Raw genomic sequence first — 24,007 nt, 5'->3', positions numbered from 1 at the left:
CAGTTGGTTTTTTTTTTTTTTTTTTTTTCTACTACAAGATGCGTTGTTTGAGTGCCTCACCAATGACCAGCTCTCTCTAGATTTACTAATCAAGTCTGATCTGCATTATCTCTAAAAAAATGTCAACTCTCTCCCTCTCTCACTCGGTATGCATACATACACACATATGGCATTTCTTTTTAGGCGGATAACCCCTTGAACTCACCAGTATCTTTCATTTATATAGTCGAACTAAGACATGTTCCAATTAAACATCTGAACACATGATAAAGTTTTCATATAATGAAGCATGAGTAATTCTTTTTTTAGGACATAGGAATATGCTACACTTTTTCACAAGGGCTCGGCCAAGTGGAAAATCAAATGACAGGCATAGGCACATAAAAGGCCCCTTTTCAAGTTATTCCTGGGGGTTTGCGATTTGAGGCCACATGGGTTGAACCTCCGGGTAGATGGCTAATTGGCTATGAAATCGAAAGTAAAGATCCTTTATCTAATCCTAAGTTCTATTAGGCTGACGGTGGATAACAAATATTGCTCGAAAATGTTTTTCTTGAGAAAATTGCAGAAATATAAAGTAAACAGAAGATAGAAACTTGTAATTGACTATTTAAAAGGGAGACTAGAAATGAAAGGGGGGGGGGGGGTGAGAGACGAAAGTCTTCCATGGGAAATAAATTAGCAGCTTTTCTTGCAACTTCCTTATGATGCACAAAAAGTAAACTTTCTAAATTTTCTTAGCGAAGCTAACTATTATCAGAGTCCATGGTTCAACCAAAAGAACTTGAAATCAGATGTGTCATCTTGAGAGCTCTCAAGCGAGTTGAAAAGAATATGGAGCATTATCAACTGCATCTAGGCGTTTATGAAAAGAGCAGGCACTGCATACTTATGTGGATATTCAGGCAGGTACATACGACTCGAGCATCAACTGAGCTGGTGACGGTGATTTGATCTCAACGATCAAGTATGTGAACTTCCACTGCCTATCCACCTTGTCCTGAAACATCTCTGTATAAACCTTGCCAGCTCCATGTGGTCCGCGGATATAAAAATTGACCTACACTCAGTTTAATCACATAAACGTAAATATATATTGGAGAAAGTAGAAGTAACACCAAGCAAACATTCAATATGTGCAAGCTTGAACTCGGGAAGAGAAAGAATCAAAAGGATAGGGATCATACGAAAAAATAGTCACCTCAACATGCTCAACTCCGTCTTCATCAGTCCATATCCTATTGGGGATGCGTTGGCGTGCAGCACGGTTTCTACTTTCTGATCCATAGCCTGTTACAGGGGATCCAATTCTTACACTAACCTGGCGTAAAGAATAGCATACACATGCAACTGATCAGTTCAAGTACAACCAGAATCAAAATACATAATAAACTGATTGTTCGGAGTTAGTGCTAATTATGAACTCTATCTACTCGTATGACTCAGCAAGCCAGTAAAGACTGCCCCAGTTGGTACTTAGGAAATAAGATCTTTAAGTGCAGCCTCGCCGCTGTCATCCAGTCTACAACTCAATCCAAAAATTATATGTAGTAAATTAATGGCAAGGATTTTAGGGGCTAGGAACATACTTGACCATCATTTTGAATCCTCTTGAGAGCTTTATCAAAAATTTTGTACCTACAAGAAAATTACTTTAAGCTAGATTGAAGAAAAAGAAGAATTCAAGGTTTATGTCAACCTACTTAGAGAGCCTAAATGCAACCCTTACTCTTTTGGCTGAAAAATGAGTTCCTTAAAAACTCCATATGCTGCACCAGCAGCAACTGCAAGTCCGGCAAGAATGACAAGGCTATAAGAAGCTCCCTCAGTAAATGTCACGGGCTTCTCTGGAATATTGTAGGTAGGAGCATCAAAGGGATCCTCAACAGTAGATACATCCTTTCGAGCCTGTACAAGTAGGACAAGAAAGAAATGCATTCGTTGTCATATTGGGAGCTATACTTCAAGGGTAATCTCCAAGTTTTATATATTTCCGCAATAATTTTCCTCAATATATACCAAAATGGTGTAACTGCATAGAATAGATATGTGGTTCAGTCTCATGCTTCTTCTCCTCTTTGAATTCATGTTTTGGGGTCACACCTTTCCAATGGTGTATACTTGTATAAGGACAACACATCAATACAATAAGGACCTTTACAATGTTGTAAAAGTTATGAAAAATTCTCATTGAAATTATGTTTTGGAAGAGGATACTTTGATATGGTAAATATAAAGTAATCAAAGTTGGCTACCCACTTAAAAGTTTTACACTAAGGCTCAAAGATTATATAACCATCTTATGTAGTAACTTGCGGAGAGAGAAGCAAAAAATGGGGCATTTTCCCATTTCTTGATTTCCACCCGAAGGTAGCGAAGAGGAAATGCCCATCTCCATTTTTGCAAATAACGAGCAGCTCTAAGTGGAGAAGCTTAGAGCTTGCTTGAGATTATTCAAATCAAAAGTGGTAACAATCTCAAGAAGTTTTCAAGAACACTTAAATCTTCCGAGGCTAGAATTTCACTACAACAAGGTAATTTCACCATTCTCTCTTCAATTATAAAGTCCAAATGATATTAATTAAGTGTATTTGGGTAGAATGTGATTGAAATTTACTATTAAAGTAAATCCAAAAATGACTTTTCATGACATTAAAGAGTTGAAAAAAGAAGAAGATGAATAGTATTTGTGGTTAATAATTGAGTTAATTAATGACTCTAATAATTTCATTGAGCTGATGTATGCTTTGTAATGGCATTTTGGACCTAAATTATGAGAGCAATCGAGAAGAGAAGTATTGGATGGCTTGATGCAAATTGTGAATCCGGAAATAGGTTATGATGAATTGATTGAACTTTAATTGATGAAGTTCAATTGTAAGTGTTGTAGATTGATAATTGTTGAACATATTAGACATGTTGAATGTATCAAGTCCGTTATTGGGAGCGAAATAGAGGTAAGCTAAGACATATCTTACTTTAAGGAGTTATGCTAAAAGTGCATGAAAGTGAGTCTATGATGAAGTCTAAAATGTTTGTATAGTTTTGTATGATCGAGCGAGCTATACATTCCATGTTTGAAATGAAATGGGCTATCGTATGCTTAAATATCTAGATTGAAATGTTGGTTATACTATTGCCTTGAAATAAATAATAGCACCATGATGAGTTCATAACGACTTGATAATGTCCGTCATGATATTATACATGGCACAGTGATGATGATGATGATGATGGTGATCTCAATTGGTTATATTCCTTTTGTGAGGAACAATTGTTGAGCGAATGTTTTACTTCTGCCTAATAGACCCCCCCCCCCCCCTTTATATCCTTATCCAGAACTCCCTAACTTAAATAAGAAATTGCTAAAATAATGCTTTGACTTAAATTATGTCATCTTATCACATAAATGCATTTCATTGTTTCAAGCTTTATTAATTGCATTGTCAAAATGTCACGTTATATTTTTACCTTTCTCAAAAAAAAAGGTCATGATATACTATTTTATCTTGTATCCCGGGGTTTCAAAGCCAGTGCTCAAGAATCTTTTCGGGAGGAGTTAATGATACTCAAGGGTATGATTTCATAGAAATTATACTCAGCCTCCTTCGTGGGACAACTTACTTGACGTTTCAGATATTGTAGCATCTGAAGGTGACAGCACGAGACTATGCGTCTCCTTTATTCTCTACTATACTTTGGTGACCCTGCTTCTTTTATCAGTGGGTGCATCTAGAGATTATATTAACTTTGTATATGTCTATAGAGGCCCCAATGACGTTGTGCGCAAGTCTAGTCATGTAGATGGGCTTTATATTTTTATTTCTCATAATTCATTCCGCACTCATGTACTTTGGCCAAATGCCTAATTATGTTTTGAGTTAAAAAGGAGACTTTGAAACCAAATGATTTAAAATGGTTTCTAAATGTTTCAGTATTATATTAAGACAATACATCAACATATTATGGTGTTGTAAGCGCTCAAGCAATAACCTAATTTACAGGTACCACATGTTTTTTCTCTTATGCGATGATTAATAATGTAGGAATTGTTAATAATGAAGTTGTTATGCAGGGATTACTTACTTTAAGGGCATTTTTGCCTTTAAATACTTTAATGCCCCTATTGCTAATACATACATGGAGTATATTTTATTTCATATTCTACCGCATAAAATAATATGTACAGTCCTGTATAATTTAATGCAGGTATTAGTTAACACATCAACCAAATGCTGCAAAAAATTATACAGGCTTTATTTTTTCATATGCGACCAACCAAATGAATGCATACGTTCATACATGAAATATTCTTTTAATCCCTCTAACCAAACACATTATAAATTTTATGCTTGGATTATTTCTCTGATCCTTCCAACAGTCCAACCAAACGACCACATAGAGAGAGATCTCATATATACCTAAAATATAAGATATGCATACCAGTTGGAAAAAATAGTAGCTAAAACTAACAGAAATTCCTTTTTTTCTTGGTAATTAACTAACAGAAATTCTGATTAGGCAGATCCTGCGCTATCCACACTAACTAGGTTTCAGACAGGAAATTTTATTCAACAAGTCATAAATCTTCTACTACGAGAAATACAAAAGACCAACAACCATGCTATGTAAAAAAAATTAGTTTTGTTAAGCAATAAAATCAATGATTCGTCAGTGTTACCTTTTGGAAACATCATACAGTTTGGAGATCATGAAGGACAAATAACCCAATAGCAACTTGACAGACTTGGTAATGAACCTACAGAAATAGCAGTTGCACTATAGAGCTGTGTTATGCATCATCATCTAGTTCACTAGCTCTAGAAACACTACATGGTCCAAAAGTATGAGGTGTCTGCTCAAGAAGGTTTTTCTCCTTCCCGGCGAACGCTGGAAATTTCCCTCCTCTCCCTTTAACTTCACTTGTTTGGAAAGTTAAACTGCCTTAGAAAGTAAAACCTTTTATGTGGTCTTTGGTTTATAAAAAAACATAGCAGGAATGACTTGTTGGAGGTGCACACCAACAAAGGCTAATGATTGATGCACATGACTGGACCTCATAAGCATCTCCTTCTGCAATTTGCATTAAATTGTGGAAAAGATCCAAATTTAGGGGAAGCCTAAGTTGCTCCAACATGGCAGTTTAGGTGCCGCACCCGTGTCGACACGACACTAGTATGGGTGTGGGTATGGGATCCGTACCGGATCTGGTCAAACGATTTTGGATACTTTGACCACGACAGATGAAAAAATTCGAGACGATATACAATTTAATTCCCGAAATCAAAACCAAAATTAGGATAAATTTGAATAAAATAGCATACCTAATCTAGGAAATCAATCCTTTTCTTATCTACAACTTGAGAATAAAAAAGAAATTCACACTTTACAAGCTATACATAAGTATTCCCCAAAATTTATCATAATTTTTATATTTTTATTTTTTGAATTATTTTTAGCCAGATCCTTGCATCCGTACTAGGATCTGTATCCACAAATCTTAGAATTTACATCTCAAAGGATCCGATCTCTAGATCCGCACCCATGTCGGACACCTACACCTGTGTCCGAGCAACTTAGGGGGAAGCTATTGTAACTTTCTCCTCATTAAAAAATGATCTTCTCACGGGACATTTTGATATTTTGGGGGAAGCTATAGTGACTCTTTCTCATTGAATGAGCTTCTAACAACCAGGTATAAGATTTCAGGAAGATAAGGGAAGGTAAACCGGTACAACATGCAGCTCCTTTGGCTCTAAAATGGGGCTTATGGTAAAGAAATATGAGAACATTAGGACCCATATACATTAGTTGACTTGGCCTGGAAGAAAACATTCTTTCTTGTTTTTTTGAAGTAATGGTTTTTAGGGAGTGTAGAACTGGGAGAACTGCAACAAATTAGAGGCTTTAGTAGAACAGCATACATTCTTGTTAGTCCATTTTGTTCTTTTAAGGAAATCTTGTTGTGGATAGCTTTGCTTTGTGGAACGGGAATGAGTTCCGGTTCACCACTAGCTTATAACTAATTCACTAAGGGTAGGCTTCGTTAGATCATATGTCAATCTACTTAACTAAGGAAATAATTGTTTCTCAAGTTAGAGAGAATTGGCAAGGTTAAAATAGTTGATAATTGGAATCACATGTTTCTTAAGTTGGGATGCATTTAATGAAAAATATTGCTATTGGGAGGTAAAACAAAAGGTTACTAACTCAAGATTGCGCTTTTTATAAGTATGTTGGACTTGGACCTAAATTTGGATGTTCAAATCCCTACTGTATTGTTAACGTAATTCATGGTTCGCTAGGGAATTAGTTAATTGTGGTCATTAGCACATTTTATTCTCGTTTGCCCATCTGCTAAATTCCCCCTTTTTAATCTAAAACACACAAAAAAGGGAAGACATATATGCATGATTTAGAGACCGAAATAACCTCTGATTGCTTTTGTGTCGACCCAGAAGCCTTTGATGCAAATGATCTAGCAAAGCAAGATGATTGAGGATTTACGCCAGCGGTATTGACAAGCTGAAACGACGATCTAAAGGTCATTAAGCATTGTGTACTCCTTCGGTTTCTGTATAGAACAGGAAGTCCTGCAAGATCTACGTCTGAGTACTTTTCTTACCATAGAATATGCTCCAAGAGAAATATTAAAATCCCTGTTGCATCGACACAAGATAGTGGCACAGACTGAATACAGCAATTTTCAGTAATTACATGGTCAGACACAAGAGCTTACAATAAGAAGCAAATGCATGAATGTACATATGTAATTTTCTAAACATCTCAAAAGGAAATGATTCCACTGAAAGCATAAAGGTGTAATTCAAAGTACTGATCACTTCTAACGAGTGCCACAACTGTCAGGCACAGCCATGATAACACACAAGTCCTACATAAAACTAACATCAGTACTTCAAAAGTATAGAAACATAGATGCAGAACATTCTATTTAAACCCTTTCTCCCTTTGCCCCGACATAAGTAGATAGCAAGTCCACAACATTTAGAGTCAAGCAAGGCATCTCCTTTTTCTTATGGAAAACAAAATCCTTTCTCTATAGCAAAATGTTCAAAATCATCATCTTAAAGTTTTCGAGGAATGAAACATGCAATAGCATATATTTATGATCATTCAAATTGCTAGAAGAATCCGTTTGACGTGAACACAAATGAAGAACTTAAACCACTGAATGGATGGATGTTAAAGCAGACTCAAGCTCCACTCAATGAAGAGAAATGAACTAATACTAAATTTAGATTCTTTTTTTTTTTTTTTTTTATTTGCACCGGGTGTCCGAGTCTCTTCGAGCCCCGACTATTCCCGGGGGTGCACAGGCCCTCGGCAAGGAGTTTCCCCCAAGTGCACCACGGTTAATTCAGGTTTTACCCAGTCCGATGGCCCTCAGAAATTGTTTGCACACAGTGGGTTTCGAACTTGAGACCTTGAAAGGGAGCAAACCCCAAGGCTCAAGTCAATTGTCACCAGGCCAACCCCCAAGGGTTTCCTAAATTTAGATTCTTGGGAGATCAAAAACTTGTTGAGATCCAAATTGTTCTTTTTCAGTTTGAGATTTTCAATACGAATGTAGCATCTACTCACCAGCAGGTTCATCAATAACCTGCAAAATCAATATTTGGGGGACAAAAGTTGTCAATAGGCAGCCAACAAAGATTTAGGATCACCAAAGTAGCAAGACATTTCAACTCACCTTCGCAGCCAGATAAGAAGCATGTCTCCTTGCACAACCTGATCTTATCAGTTCCTGAAAGTACATCATAATCAGAGAACGAATAGAAGAAGAATATATCCAACATCATTTTGAAAAATGAGAACTGGACAAAAATTTGATCAGCAGTTTCAGATCATAAACTTGAAGCATGCCAAAAGTTTCAAACAAGATAAGAGTTTCAATTCACATTCACAACTCTTATGTTTTTACTTTCGAATGATTGTAAAATTCATCAATTATTTTCTTTTTGCCATAAATAAAGTCGAGCCTGCCATTCAAATTGACATCCCTCTCTCCTTATCTACATGAGTACAAAAAGGCCAGGTGATCTTTTCCGTTAATTATTTTTAATCAATCTATTTTTCCCTAACAATAATGTTGCCTGAGTTTGAACTAAGATATAATTATTGTAAAGGTCCCCCTTTGCTTGAAAATTATGTCAAAGGGTCAAAGCAAGCTCATAAGAACAACCCTTGACGAAACACCAGTTTCTATCCCAAAGTCAATTAATATTGGAAAATGGCACTCAAGGTGTAGTTTAGTGGTCAATGAAGTGGAAAGAGAACTATGAGTCTCAAGTTCTAATATCAACGGATGCAAAAAGCACTAGGTAATTTTCTCCCATCTGCTTAAGCCTTAGTAGGCATAATTACCCAATACTGAGTAAATAACTTTCTGCGTCTAGCTAAAACCTCTAAAGTGCATATTGAATATAAAATTTCTAAGGTTTCTAGATTTAAATGTTGAACTTGAACCAAAATAAAAGAATTTGAATTCTGAAGTATCAAAATGGGGATTAGAGTAGCTTCCAGAGCTTATATTCAGTGATAAAGACGGAATGTAGGATGTATGGTTAGACACATGTCACTAGTTCAAAGTCTGCCACTGACTGAAGCCTAGTAGTTAAGTGGGAGCAGGGTAGATGGACGGGGCCCATATTCCCTCAAGTTCCAGATCTGCGTGCCAAAGGAATTCGGCCAGCTAACTCATAGGGAATTCTCGGTTATAAACAAATAGGGACTTCAACTAGTTTGGTATATCTGCAGATCTTCTTTCTGAATTCTTGAATTAGTCAAACTTTGATGCTTGATCTGAATTTCCGACTTAGATATACATTGGGGAGCACTACGTGCTATAATGACCATACAGAACTCAACCACTTCGCACATCAATCATAAGGTTAAGTTGATAAATAGAGGCGGATCCAGGATTTAAATTTTATGGGTTCAACTTTTAAGGTATTTAGTATTGAACCCATTATATTTTTAAAGTTATGGGTTCATATCTACTATTTTTGCAATTTTAATAATTTTTACATATAAATTTTTACTCCATGTCGAAAGTTATGGGTTGAATCGAACCCATTGGTAACAAACTACATCCGCCCTCTGCTGATAATGACAACAGCCAAATGTCAGAAAAGCAAATGCACAGAGAGAGCTTTCAAAAATTTACACTCATTAAGGAGTCAAACTGAAACTATGGTGCACTAGGATATAACCTTTTCGACGCATAAACTCTAAGCAATTATCTTCTAAAACTACTAAAATTTACTTCCACATAAAAGGCACATTACGACTCAGCATATGAGATAAAGTATGTAACAGTTGAGACAAAGAAACCCTTAACATCTATCAAAACCATCAAGCACAACATAGGTTCAAGCGATACATTCCAGTACATATATCTGATATTAGGTAGTTCTAATTACAACAATAAGCAAAATTTGACATACCCTTTTGGCAGAAACATTGAAAGCAGCACTTTCAGCAGCCATAGACGAGAAACGACTAATAACCAAATCAGATAAGCTTCTTGAAGGCATATATTCCAACAAAGAATCAAACTTCTTGTTTGATTTAACAACATTCGACCACCACCTAGTTTTCAAAGAAACCCCGCTTCTCCTCACATGCTGCATCTTTGAAATCTGAGGTTTTCAATGGCTTCTACTACGCCTAGATTGATGAACTAAACGCACATATATAGGATAAAGGTGGATCAAAATATTGAACACAGCGAAGCAAAGAAATCGAATATAGATTTCGTAGTGACCCTAAAACCCTCTTAGAGAACCCGAACTGGGGTTTTGGTCTGTTTGGGTTTGGATTGCAGGTCACGTGCTACCTGCAAATAGTCAAGACTATTTATTTTTATAATTGTAACAAAAAGTTACCATAAATTAGCAGTAGTAATAATCAAATTTTCATATTTGAAATAAAAAATTAGTTTATAGATAATGAAAATATCTAATTACCTCAAATCATGTATGCGATGCTAATTAAATAAATAATAGTTCAGTGAGATTTGCAGTCGTACTCTATATTCGTGCCACCTTTTAACCTGTACTCTATTTTTAAAAATTATTGATTTAGTAGTCAGCTAACAAAAATTCCGTAATAGTATGATAATTACACACCTGACAAAATATTAAACCTGCATCATGCATTAATCACGTGATCTCCTACTCTCCTCTCGGCAGCTTTATCAAAAAATTAGAAACTTATCCAGATTCATCTTTAGAATCACACTTGCATGAAGTTGTTTCACGTTGAAGCTAAAATTTCATGCTAATGTAGCATGAAGTTGTTTCATGTTGAAGCTAAAATTTCATGCTAATATAGCATGAAATTGTTTCATATTGAAGCTAAAACTTCATGCTAATACATGTTGAAGTTATATATCCTGTAGTGTACAGTTTTTTCATGAGTTTTATCCGAAACTTCAATCTAAACATGCTGAAGTTATTTAGTTCATTTGCTAAAATTTCAGACTAAACATGCTTAAGTTTTTTAGTTCATTTGCTAAAACTTCAGACTAAACATGCTTAAGTTTTTATCTTGCAGTATGCAATTTTCTAATGAGTTTTTGCTAATGCATGCTGAAGTTATTTAGTTCATTTGCTAAAACTTCATACCAAAACATGCTGAAGTTTTTTAGTTCATTTGCTGAAACTTCAGACTAAACATGCTTAAATTTTTGTCTTGCAGTATGTAATTTTCTAAAGAGTTTTTGCTAATGCATGCTGAAGTTATTTAGTTCATTTGCTAAAACTTTATATCAAAACATGTTGAAGTTTTGTAACGCAATCTACAGTTTTATTCTGAGCTTTATTCGAAACTTCAGTCTAAACAAGCTGAAGTTTTTTAGTTCGTTTGCCAAAACTTCAGTCTAAACATGCTTAAGTTTTTGTCCTGCAGTTTATCAATAGTCTTTTATTAAAGAAGAGCAAAATTGTCTTTTTAAAATACTTTTAATAAAAAATGGGTACGGATGCAAACGGAAAAACAAAACGAGTATAAGTTAAAAGGCGACGACCAAATAGGGCGTCCCATGCAATTATTTAAATGGCGTTTTCATAATTTTATATGGAATTCTGTAGTTTATTGTTATTATACAAGAATTGCCATACCACATAGAAGTTGATAGGCAATAATATAAAAGAATTAGCACATGATTAATAGTTGATTAATGTGGTAAAAAAATATATAGTTATCAAGCTCCGATTATTAGCATAAATTACCTTTTTTATATGATAGAAAATATTTCTCCGCAAAATGTTATCTTTGGGAGACCATTGCAGTGTTTAATTGTCCTCAATCGTGACAATTTACTCTAAGAAAAATATTGTTCTCGATCCTTATGAAATAAAGACATCTTAGTTTACAATGTTTCTACTCTTACTTTATACAACTACAATTGATACTTAGACATAAAAAAATGTAACCTAAACACTATTTCATATCATAGCATCTACGTAATATATTTTTACACCCAATTAAATATTAAATATGATTTAAAAAATTATTTACCTAAAATAATCTCCAAGTTAGTAAGAATATTTGAAATCAATATGCGAATATTTCGAATCAATACATGTAACCAAATATAATCTATGTTTGCTTTTGCTCAAATTAAAAAGAATTTCGCTAAGAGTATTCAAGATATATAAAATATAACTTTTGATATGTATATATAGTATAATCTTTTATATACACAATGTAATATTTGACAAAAGGTATTCAACTGACCATCCTTCCGTCCACGTGGCTCCGCAACTGGCTTTTACTATATAGTAGATCTTCTCAATGCAACCACAATTAGCATGTGTAACATATATTTTTATCTAATTGAATCACTTAATTATGATAAGTTAATATGGTTTGATGTAAATATTGGTATTATATGTATAAATTTTTAGCAAAAAGAGAGAAGCAACTACTAGCATAGTACCTTCATTAGAAGTTATCAATAGGTTCACTAGTACCTCTATTTAGGTTATGTTAATTGTTGCTTTGTTTGGGTTTTTAAAGATGCTCCACAACGAGCTCATAGAAGGCTTATTTTGTTGACTCCCAAACATTTGGATAGTTTACTACTTTACTCATGAATGAGGCTATTGAACTCTCTCGCTGAAAGCTCAGCGACATCCTTGTCAAAAGTAACGGCAACCCATTGTCGTGCTACCAAACTAGGACGCATTAGCGATACATACACTGCCACTAACATCTTGAACGGGTACACAAAATGCCGGGAGATTGGTACTGCTCTCAAGCTGTTCGACGAAATTCCCTACAAAGATACTGCTTCTTGGAACATCATGGTTTCTGGATACGTCAATTCTGGGAAGTTTCATGGTGCTTGGCTGTTCCTTAATTTGATGAAAGAACGTGGGTTTTGTTTAAATGACTATACTTTCGGAAGCATACTAAAGGGTATTGCTTCTAATGGCCTATTGTCCTTAGGCCAACAGGTGCAATGTGATGTGGTTAAAATGGGCTATGTGGGGAATGTTTATTCCGCCAGTGCTTTGCTGGACATGTACGCTAAGTGTGGCAAAGTTGACGACGCAAATAAAGTGTTTCAACGCATGCCTGAACGTAATTATGTCTCATGGAATGCTATAATAGCAGGGTATGCAGGGAAAGGTGAGATAGAATATTGCTTTTGGTTGTTGAGAGGTATGGAGCAAGAGGGTATGCAACTTGATGATGGCACATTCTCTCCGCTTTTAACGTTGCTTAATGAGAAAAGGTTTTACAAGGTGACAATGCAGGTTCATGCAAAAGTTAAAAAGCTTGGTTTATGTTGTCAAGTCAAAGTGGTCAATGCTCTAATCACTGCATATTCCCAATGTGGGAGTATTGAAAGTGCGAAAAGTGTTTTTGTTGGTACTATTAGTTGCAGAGATTTGGTAACGTGGAATTCAATGCTAGCAGCTTATTTAGAACATGATGAGGAGAAGCAGGCATTTGAACTATTCTTGGACATGGAAAGGCTTGGGTTGGAAATGGATTCTTATACTTATACTAGTATAATAAGTGGTTGTTTCGAGGATAAACATAACAGTCAAGGAAAGTGTTTGCATGCTTTGATTATTAAGAGAGGACTGGAAAATGTAACTATAATCTCGAATGCATTGATTTCCATGTATGCCAAATCATGCACAAACTATATGGATGATGCGCTGACAGTATTTGGAAACCTGGATGTAAAGGATTCTGTTTCTTGGAATTCCATTTTGACCGGATTGTCACAAACGGGTTGGAGTGAAATTGCTTTCAAATTTTTTTCGAAAATGAGGGTGGAACACCTTGAGATGGATGAATATTCCTTTTCTGCTACCCTTAGGTCTTGCTCGGATTTGGCTACTCTTCAATTCGGTCAACAAATTCATGCCTTGGCACTAAAACTGAGCTCCGAGTCATATAAGTATGTTAGCAGTGCTTTGATACTTATGTATTCCAATTGTGGAATCATTGAAGATGCTTGGAAGTCCTTTGAAGTTTCTCCTAAAGGGAGTTCAATATCTTGGAACTCGATCATGTTTGCTCATGCACAACACGGGCAGGGTAAACTTGTCCTTGACCTCTTCTTCCTAATGAAACAAAGCGAAGTGAAGCTAGACCATATAACTTTTGTGGCAGTCTTGACTGCATGTAGTCACATTGGTCTTGTTGAAGAAGGTTGCCATTTTTTCAAATCTATGGAAGCTGATTTTGGAATTGTTCCAAGAATGGAACATTATGCTTGTGCAATTGATCTACTCGGGCGGGCTGGACATCTTGAGGAGGCAAAAGAGCTGGTTAAAGGAATGCCATTTGATCCTGATGCGATGGTTTTGAGAACTCTACTCGGTGTCTGTCGGTCGTGTGGTGATATTGAATATGCAAGTGAGGTAGCTAGCCGTTTGCTAGAATTGGAGCCGGGAGATCATAGCACTTACGTTTTGCTCTCAGACATGTACCGACAAATCAAGAAGTGGGATAAAATAGCTAATATTAAGAGGCTGATGAGGGAAAAGAGTGTCAGTAAGGTACCTGGTTGGAGTTGGATAGAACTTCAAAACGAGGTACATGCTTTCAATGCAGAGGATCTATCACATCCTCGTTGCCGTGAAATTTATTCGAAATTGAGAGAACTGACAGATGAAATCATGTTCTCTGAATCTGAAAATGCTAGCGGATTAACGGTTTCTATGGCCGATCTGGAATCAGTGGTTTAACAACCGATTCAAGGCGATGGGGTTCTAGTCACTCAAGCGGGTACTGGTTCTAGTGTATTTTTATCTTGACAGAGTGATCCCTGGATAAGTATGACCTTATGAAAGAGGTTAACGCAGGGATGTAGCTGTAGCTGCATCAGCTATCCGAATAAATTGTATAGCAAGGTTGTTTCTTCACTAGTAGTTTGACCCTTTTGGTTTCGGTTTATGCTCTAGCTGCCTGTTTCTGGTCCCCCTCCCAGGCTTATATCAATAACAGTTTTAGGCTTTTGTTTCTGGTGAATTTGGCTTCTTTGGACCTGGATGCAAAGGATCCTTGAAATTCAAAGTATCATCAAGACTTGTGCTCTATAAAGCATGCTTACTTGGTGATCCAGATATATGAACAAATTCTGTTATTGCTTTACAAAGTAGACTTCTTTTTCACCGTAACACATGATATGTTTCGTTTGTAATTGTCGTTATAATAGAGTAATGGTTAGTGGAACCACCAGCAGAGAAGAATTTCAGCTGCATAACCAGTGAAGAGATATTCTCATGAAGGTTATCTGCTGCATATCTCTTATTCTATCTTCTATTGAAGTCATTTTGACATTTTGGATAGATCACAGCACCTGCACAGGAATAGTTTGGAAGGAGTCAGCGCCAAATAGCAAATGGAATTGCAGCTCAAACAGAAGCAGAAGTATTGGCATGTTATTCTGCAGTTTTGTGAGTCGTGTGTGAATGATTCAACAAGTTAAATGTGTTTACAGATCGACCTATAATTGATGTGACATTGTATTAGTGCGCCTTTCCACATTTGGTAAATAAAACCATATATATCGTCGAGTGCGTGTATCAAAGCAGTGGCGGAGCAACCTATAAGCAAGGGTTGACACCCCTTATTATTATTATTATTATTATTATTATTATTATTATTATTATTATTATATATATATATATATATATATATATATATATGTTGAATCCTCTTAGTTTCTTCATGTGATCAATTTTTTCTATTTTGGGACTCCTTAGTGAAAAACTTAGCTTCGCCCACTGTATCCGAGGATTCAGACACGAGACATTTGTTATGAGTTATGACACATGCTCTCAATCTTTTCTCTTGTTTCTCTTATTATATTAACTGTGTTATCGTACATTTTGTGTGTGTGTGTTTGATTTGAGTGAATTCGTAGCACCAGGAAATAAAGTAACTTTACGGATAAAGCAAATGTGTGTTCCAGAAAGAAGTAGTTAGTTGTACTGTTTAATGTTGCTAGTTAATTCATAGTTTCGGCTTAAGACCCAAAACACGAACAGTGAATCGGTTTCAAGAGTTTGCACAGTTGTAGAATCGCTTAGGTCATTGCTAGTTGTGAGATAGAGCCTGTGATGAACTTGCTAACAATTCAAATTCAACAATAGTGAATGTATGCACTAGACTCTTTTAAGAACCCTTTCTATCAACATACTAAACTTTTTAATTTTTTTTCTTCTTATTTTCTTGGCCAAGTTTTTCATAGATTTACATATTTCTTTGTTCACTAAAAGTATTTTGTCCTAATGTAATTGGTCCAAATTAATTTTTTTATGTGACAAAAAATCCAATTTTGGTATCTGGTTCAATTCACTCATCTGCAAAAAGCAAATATTGGCTAGAATCAGTAGTATTAATGGTCAGCCGGTCAATTAAGTTAACATTTGCCTTTGCATTTCAATCTGAAGGGAAAAATCAGAATAAGCAAAAATCAAGTAGAGTTAAAAGCATTATTCAATTACCAATTACTTTTTAGTAACTACATAAAGTGACAATTGGAAAATGTCAACCAAATCCCCCCAAAAGAAAATGAATTTAACCATTTGGTATAAATATAGGAAATGAATATTACTTTATACATATAACAATTTCATATTCAAATTTGCTAGATTTTAAGAGGATTACATACTTGCATATTATTTTTTATAACTGGATGGAATATCCTAGAATGTGTTGTGATTCTCGGATCAATATGAAGATTATTTGGGAGGAAAAACAACTCTATTTCACAAGAATAGAATTATAGAGAATTTACACCAAGAATTTCTCTCTACAAAAAACCTCACCAAACTCTCTTTTTGTTCTCACAATCTCTTCCTGGATTGTATTTCAATCTCTCTGGATTGATGTTTCTGTGTAAAACATAAGGCTCTATTTATAGCCTTAAAGAAGGTGGTTGGTGGTTGAATTCTTCATTCAACAATGGAGGCTTCAACAATGGTGGCTTCTAGAATGGGTTGGTGGCTTCAACAATGGTGGGCTTCTAGAATTGGTAGTTGGTAGCAGCTGAACTTATCAATTCTCCCCCTTCAGCTGCATTCCAACGCAGCTACTATTTGAAAGTTATTCCAACTATGTCTCTGCACAGCTCTAACTTTTCTTGAGTGACCACCTTTGTTAACATGTCTGCTGGATTCTCCTTCGTATGGATCTTCACTAGTTTCAACAGTTGTTGATTCATCACCTCGCGTATCCAGTGATAACGAATGTCGATGTGCTTTGTCCGAGAATGATACATTGAGTTTTTGCTTAAATCAATTGCACTTTGACTATCACAATGTATCTTATACTCTGTTTGATTTATCCCTAGTTCTTGGAGAAATCGCTTTAGCCACAACATTTCTTTTCCAGCTTCCGCTACAGCAATATACTCTGCTTCAGTTGTGGATAGTGCAACACACTTCTGCAATCTTGACTGCCATGACACAGCTCCCCCTGCAAAAGTATAAACATATCCTGAGGTTGATTTTCTTCCATCAGGATCTCCGGCCATATCTGAATCTGTATAGCCTTCCAAGACTGGATCAGCTTCCCTAAAGCACAGACTTGATTTTGAAGTACCTTGAAGATACCTGAAAATCCACTTAACTGCCTCCCAATGTTTCTTTCCAGGGTTAGAAAGAAAACGACTTACCACACCTACCGCATGTGCGATATCTGGCCTCGTGCAAACCATGGCATACATCAGGCTTCCAACTGTTGAAGAATATGGAATTGTAGACATCTCCTCAATCTCTTTCTTGGATGAGGGGCACAAACTCTTGCTCAACTTGAAGTGATTTTCCAAAGGGACACCTACCGGTTTGGCATTACTCATATTGAACTGTTTGATCACCTGTTCAATGTAATTTTCTTGAGATAGCCATAACTTCTTGTTTCTCCTATCTCGAGTTATCTGCAATCCCAAAATATGTTGAGCTGGACCTAAGTCTTTCATTTCAAAGGACTTAGAGAGTTCTTTCTTCAGCTGTCTAATTTTTGTTGCATCTTGTCCGACGATCAACATGTCGTCTACATAAAGTAGAAGTACAACAAAATTGCCATCCGAAAATCTCTGAATGTAAACACACTGATCTGCAGCAGTCCTTTTATATCCTTGACTTACCATAAATGAGTCAAACCTTTTGTACCACTGCCTCGGTGTTTGCTTTAGGCCATATAAACTTTTTGTAAGCTTATAGACGAGGTTTTCTTTTCCTGAAACCTCAAAACCTTCTGGCTGCTCCATATAGATTTCTTCATTTAGATCACCATGAAGAATGGTTGTCTTGACATCCATTTGTTGAAGCTCCAAATTCAAACTGGCTACCAATCCAAGGATGATGTGGATTGAAGTCAATTTTACAACTGGTGAAAATATTTCATCAAAGTCAATTCCCTTTTTCTGTAGGAATCCTTTGACTACTAACCGGGCTTTGTGCTTCACCACCTTTCCGCTGCCATCTTTCTTCAACTTGAATACCCATTTATTCTTCAGTACCTTCTTACCTTGTGGAAGTTCACAATCTCATAAGTGTTGTTTTTCTGTAAAGAGTTCATCTCTTCGGTCATTGCTTGCAGCCATTTTTCTTTATCCGTATGAGATATAGCTTCATGGAAACTCTCTGGTTCTCCATCTTCAGAAAGTAGAATATACTCGGTTTCTGGGTATCGAGTTGATGGAATCTGACCTCGTTCAGATCGACGAGGTTGTTGATTATTAGCTTCAGGATGTGTACCATCATCGTTCCCCTGTGATGGTTCTGTAGTTTCCTGAGGGGTTTGTGCCTCCCCCTTCCAAACATCCTCCTGTTCTGCTTCTGGTAATGTTTCATGCTCCCCCATGCTATTTGTGTCAAACTGCAATGGTAGTGGATCTGGACCAACTTTTTTGGGCACTGGAACCTCTTTCATAAGACATTGTGGGCTTTTCAATGTCTTCAATTGTCTGGTTTTTGTGGAATACAACATCCCTACTTCTGATCACCGTCTTCTGTATTGGATCCCATAATCTATACCCAAATTCTTCATCTCCATAGCCTATGAAGATACATGGTATAGTTCTACCATCAAGCTTCTTCTTGAGCTCCTTGGATACATGTGCATGTGCTAAACAACTGAATACCCTTAAGTGAGAATATGAGGGATTCTTACCCGACCATATTTTCTCTGGAACCTCAAAATTCAACGGGGCTGATGGTGACCGGTTGATTAGGTAGCAAGCGGCGCGAACAACTTCTCCCCAGAATGGCTTATGCAGCTTTGCATACTGATCATACTTCTCACTTTTTCCATAATTGTCCGGTTCATTCTCTCGGCTACTCCATTGTGTTGTGGGGTGCGTGGGACCGTCTTTTCATGTCGAATCCCTTGTCTCTTGCAATAGGAATCGAACTCCTTGGAAGTATACTCGCCTCCATTATCTGAGCGAAGGCATTTTAATTTCTTTCCCGTTTCACGCTCTACCATGGCATGAAATATCTTGAAATAATCAAAAGCCTGGTCCTTTGTCTTTAAGAAGTACACCCACACCTTTCGAGAAGCATCATCAATGAAAGTCAGAAAATACCTATTGCCGCCAAGTGACTTCTCCTCCATGGGACCACAAATATCAGAGTGTACCAGACTGAGTAACTCTGATTTTCTGGTTGAAGAAAATGTAAAAGAGACTCTATGTTGCTTTCCGAATAAGCAATGATTACAAGGGTCTAAAGCAGCATTATTGTCCATTCTGATAAGCTGCTTTTTCGTTAGAATTGATATCCCCTTTTCACTCATGTGACCGAGTCTCTGGTGCCACAGGTTTTGAGACGCCTCTTTTTCCATAACATTGAGGTTGTCTGAACATACCTTCACATGAGTTTTATATAAGTTGCCACAAATATGTCCTCGAGCGAGAATCATAACCCCTTTCAGCAATTTCCATGTGCCTTTTCCGAAATAACTTTCATAGCCCTGTTTGTCAAGAGCTATACCTGATATTAGGTTTAGACGAAGATCTGGCACATGACGGACATCCTTCAATATCATTGTACTCCCGATATTTGTTTGTATTTTGATATCACCAATTCCAACTATCACACAGGAAGAAGTGTTCCCCATCATCACTACTCCAAAGTCTCCTGCTTTGTATGTTGTGAAGAAATCTTTTCGGGATGTGGCATGGTATGATGCTGCAGTATCTACCACCCATTCGTTTTCTTCTTGACTTGAGACGTGAAGGCATGTCTCTTCTTGGATGGAACAAATGGCTACCTCTCCGTAGGTAGTGACTAATGCATCTCCATCCTTTTGCTTCAACTGCTCTTTCTCCTTATGCAATTTTCTGCAATTCTTCTTTAAATGGCCCTTTATTCCACAGTGGTAGCACGCATATGATGACTTCCTACCATCCGTGGATTTTCCCCTACTCTTGCTTCTGCCTCTCCTCTTATCTTGACTTCTTTCTTGTTGTCTCCCTCTTTCTGTAATAAGGGCATGCGACTCACCATGATCGATGTCCTTTCTTCTGGCTTCTTCATTAAATAAGGCATCTTTAACCATAGACATGGTCAGATTTCCACTAGGAGCTGAATTACTGAGAGAGACTACCAGCGTCTCCCAACTATCAGGAAGAGAACTAAGAAGTAGTAGGGCTTGCATCTCATCCCCGAGCGGCATGTCAACAGACGATAATTGATTTATCAAGCTCTGAAACTCACTGGTATGCTCGGCAACTGAAGTTCCGTGCTTTAACTTCAAATTTACCAAACGCCTCATCAACAAGGCTTTGTTCCTAGCGGTCTTGGCTTGATACATCCCTTCTAACTTCACCCAGAGGGCATACGCATCTGTCTCTTGTGCAACATGATGAAAAACGCTATCGTCAATCCATTATCGAATTTGACCGATAGTTTTTCTGTTTAATTTCTTCCACTCTGCTTCTTTGGTGGAATCGGGGTTCCTACCCTTTGCTTCTATAGGATCAAACAAATCTTTACAACTGAGGAGATCTTCCATCCGAGGTCTCCACAATGTGTAATTTGTGGCAGTAAGCTTTATCATAGCTCCAGATGATGATGACTCTTCCATTATATCTTTAAAATGGCTTGGTCAAAATTTTGGAGCAGAATCTCACCAAACGGAACTCACCAACACGTCCGGAATGGTGAAAAATGGTAAGATTGACTCTTCTTGGGTCAAAATAGGGCCTCCAGAAAATTTTCAAAATTTACACCAAACTTTTGGGGTTAAATCGAAAATATACTGAACTTGTGGGGCAGATTTATAATTTCAGTAACTTCAGGGGTTATTTCATAAATTTCTAAAAATTTTATGATGACTGGATGTGGACATGGCGCTGACTGGATGCGGACGTGGAGCTGACTGGATGATGATGTGGCGCTGACTGAATGATGATGTGGCGCTGACTGGGCAGTTACTATTCATCATCTTCTTCCTTGGGCAGAAGAAAAAAATTGCCATAACTTCTTCGTTTTAGCTTTGTTTGGCCTCCGGAAAATTGCGTTGAATTCGTATCGACGCAAGGAATCTAATTAAATGATCAAAACACACCGAAGATCACGTTTTTGAAAAAACGTAAATCCGGGTTCAAATTTTCAGTGTTCCGATATTTCTCGATGAACACAGAATCGAAGGCTCTGATACCACTTGTTGTGATTCTCGGATCAATATGAAGATTATTTGGGAGGAAAAACAACTCTATTTCACAAGAATAGAATTATAGAGAATTTACACCAAGAATTTCTCTCTACAAAAAACCTCACCAAACTCTCTTTTTGTTCTCACAATCTCTTCCTGGATTGTATTTCAATCTCTCTGGATTGATGTTTCTGTGTAAAACATAAGGCTCTATTTATAGTCTTAAAGAAGGTGGTTGGTGGTTGAATTCTTCATTCAACAATGGAGGCTTCAACAATGGTGGCTTCTAGAATGGGTTGGTGGCTTCAACAATGGTGGGCTTCTAGAATTGGTAGTTGGCAGCAGCTGAACTTATCAGAATGGGCACTAATATTAATCTAACTACTTAAAAATCAGCACTAGTAAATTGAAGAACATATTCCATCTTTACTATAAAAGGGAGGAACTCTTGAATATCTATAAGCACTCCAATAGAGAGAGAAAAAAGGAAAAGTATTTACATGCATAACAAGTTTAAGATGGCAAAATCAACCGATGTTATGGGACGTATGTTTGTTTTGTTTTCCCCATTAACTCAAGGCACCCCAGAGCCATCATCTGCACTAGAACCATCATATGTATCAGAGTTATCATACGCACTAGAAGCAACATTACCAATAGTATCAATAGGATTTTCTGCTGCGAGCCGTAGCTCTCGTCTGGACCTTCAAGGTACATCTAGTCATTACAAAAGTTATATTTATTTTAGGATTTTTTATTCCTCAAGTCATTTGAGAATATATTTGTTATTTTACGCAAAAAATTTGCACAACTTAAGAGTAGATACATCTTTAGAGACACTAATCAGTTTAAAACCGCATTCCTATTTGAAAATGTTTAATTGAATTTTGATGTTGGAATTTCAAAATAAGTTTTTTGTCTTTTTAAAATTATAATAATTTGACACTAATTGATTCGAGTCTCTCGTATGAGTATAATTATTTTATAATCATAATTACAAATGCATATTCTTGATTCAAATCTGTAGGTTTTGCTTGCTTCTGGTAGGTTCGTAGCCCTTTTATTATGAATTTTTTAAATATCTTTTATATATAAAAATACGTTTGTTTCGTGAATTTCAGTTTGCGCTGGATTGCCACAATGCAATAATTGTTGCATTTGCGAGAAAGGCCTATGTGTTCGCTGTTGTTTTTAGAGGATATACCAAAATAATCTATGTTCCAGTTAGGGGTGTTCATAAAAACCCGAAAAATCGAACCAAACCATAAACCAAACCAAACCAACCAAAAAAATCGATACTTTTTTTTTGGTTTTGAATTTCAAAAACTGATCGAATTTGGTTTGGTTTTGGTTTTAATCAGAAAAACCGAAAACACCCGAACCAAACCGACTATAGGAGTAGCTATTTCAAATTTATTATTACACCTATATATATGTATATTTTATACAAAGTTTCAAAAATTTAATGATAAATGTTAATAGTTTGCACTTTTAGTATAGTTCTTTACCTTTACATTCTAGTATGATTAGTAGTTTTCTTTTATTAAGTGTAAGAATCTATGTCGTGATAAAAATAATATATTTTTAATTGAGTCCTTAAATTATTCATCACTATTTGATTCAATTATCATCAATATATCTTGGTAAATAATAGATTTCTCAAAGGGCAATTGATTTGTTAGTGTTACGTTGAAAATGTGATCGCCGGAATATGTGTTTAATAGTGTGTGTCTTATATTTAAGAAAAAACAATAAATAACCGAACAACCGACAAAACCCGACATAAACCGAATCGACAAAAACCGACTTAATTGGTTTGGTTTGGTTCTAATATTTGAAAAACCGACTTACTTGGTTTGGTTTCTTTTTAGGGAAAAACTGATCCAAACCGAACCATGAACACCCCCTAGTTCCAGTTACTATGAAATGAATTATCATCTTCATATTTAAAGGACTTATCTTGCACATCCTTTTTTTGTTTTTGTTTTGTTTTGTTTTGTTTTGTTTTGTTCACGTTTAAAGTTATTTTCTTCGTAATATTTGTTACAATTTTAAAGCTAGACGATCGTGACTGACATTTAGCAAGCATGACACTCGCTAAATGAGCTCTTGATCATTTGTTTTGTAATATCAATTACAACATGCAAGCTTGTAATAAATCTTCAAGCACCAAACCATCTTGCAATACATATAAACAAAATTTGTAAAGTGGTCTGGTGTCTGAATGCATCATCATAATAAAATAAGTCCCATCAAGATGTGCAAATGAATAACAAGATAATAAAATAATTAATGGGTCACCAACAAAAACTATTAACAGAAATGAACAATCCAAAAGAAATACATTGAGTATGTTGTTGTTGTTGTTATAGTTAACAATCCGACAAAAAATGTTGAACATAAAAGAACCTACACCTAAAATATCTAGGATAAAATTTGATCGACAACAGAATGAGTTTCAAGCAGATTCATGGAAAACCCGTAAACCCCTAATGAGATACATGAATATGGAGAAAGCAAACTAAAGGATGGATGTGATAGATAGTTTATATAAGTAAAATGACACAAAATAAAGCAATGGAATGATTGATTCCTTGACATTTCCATCTACTACTAACCTTAAACCAAAATTGTCAAGAAAGAAGCGAAAAATCAAGTAATTGATGCAAATTAGCTAACAAGTAAAATAACTTGACCAACAAATTATTTAGCATTCAAATATAATTCAAAGAAGAAAGATAAATTGAACTCCTACATTGAATACTTTCTAGAAGAAATATCAAATCATTAAAGAGGTAAAGTACAAAATCTTTAGCATAATCAGTTGATCATTTCATCGTAATTATCA

At 36.0% G+C, this 24,007-nt stretch overlaps 2 protein-coding genes across 2 annotated transcripts; one reads left to right on the top strand and one right to left on the bottom strand.

The window, feature by feature from the left end:
- Positions 1-667: 667 nt before the first annotated feature.
- LOC107817736 (putative mitochondrial import inner membrane translocase subunit TIM21) lies at positions 668-9,861 on the bottom strand. Its single transcript, XM_016643601.2, has 8 exons — positions 9,468-9,861; positions 7,712-7,765; positions 7,603-7,621; positions 6,433-6,593; positions 1,730-1,908; positions 1,590-1,638; positions 1,202-1,321; positions 668-1,060 (listed from the first exon to the last, which is right to left on the bottom strand). The coding sequence occupies exons 1-8, from the start codon at positions 9,651-9,653 to the stop codon at positions 902-904; spliced, it is 927 nt and encodes a 308-aa protein (XP_016499087.1). The 5' UTR covers positions 9,654-9,861; the 3' UTR covers positions 668-901.
- Positions 9,862-11,897: 2,036 nt separating this feature from the next.
- On the top strand, positions 11,898-15,023 carry LOC107817735 (putative pentatricopeptide repeat-containing protein At3g25970). Its single transcript, XM_016643600.2, has one exon. The coding sequence runs from the start codon at positions 12,123-12,125 to the stop codon at positions 14,235-14,237; it is 2,115 nt and encodes a 704-aa protein (XP_016499086.1). The 5' UTR covers positions 11,898-12,122; the 3' UTR covers positions 14,238-15,023.
- The last annotated feature ends 8,984 nt before the right edge of the window (positions 15,024-24,007 follow it).

This window comes from Nicotiana tabacum, chromosome 7 (assembly GCF_000715075.1).
Source record: "Nicotiana tabacum cultivar K326 chromosome 7, ASM71507v2, whole genome shotgun sequence".
Classification (NCBI taxonomy): Eukaryota; Viridiplantae; Streptophyta; class Magnoliopsida; order Solanales; family Solanaceae; genus Nicotiana; species Nicotiana tabacum.
This window is presented reverse-complemented; position numbering and strand designations above follow the sequence as displayed.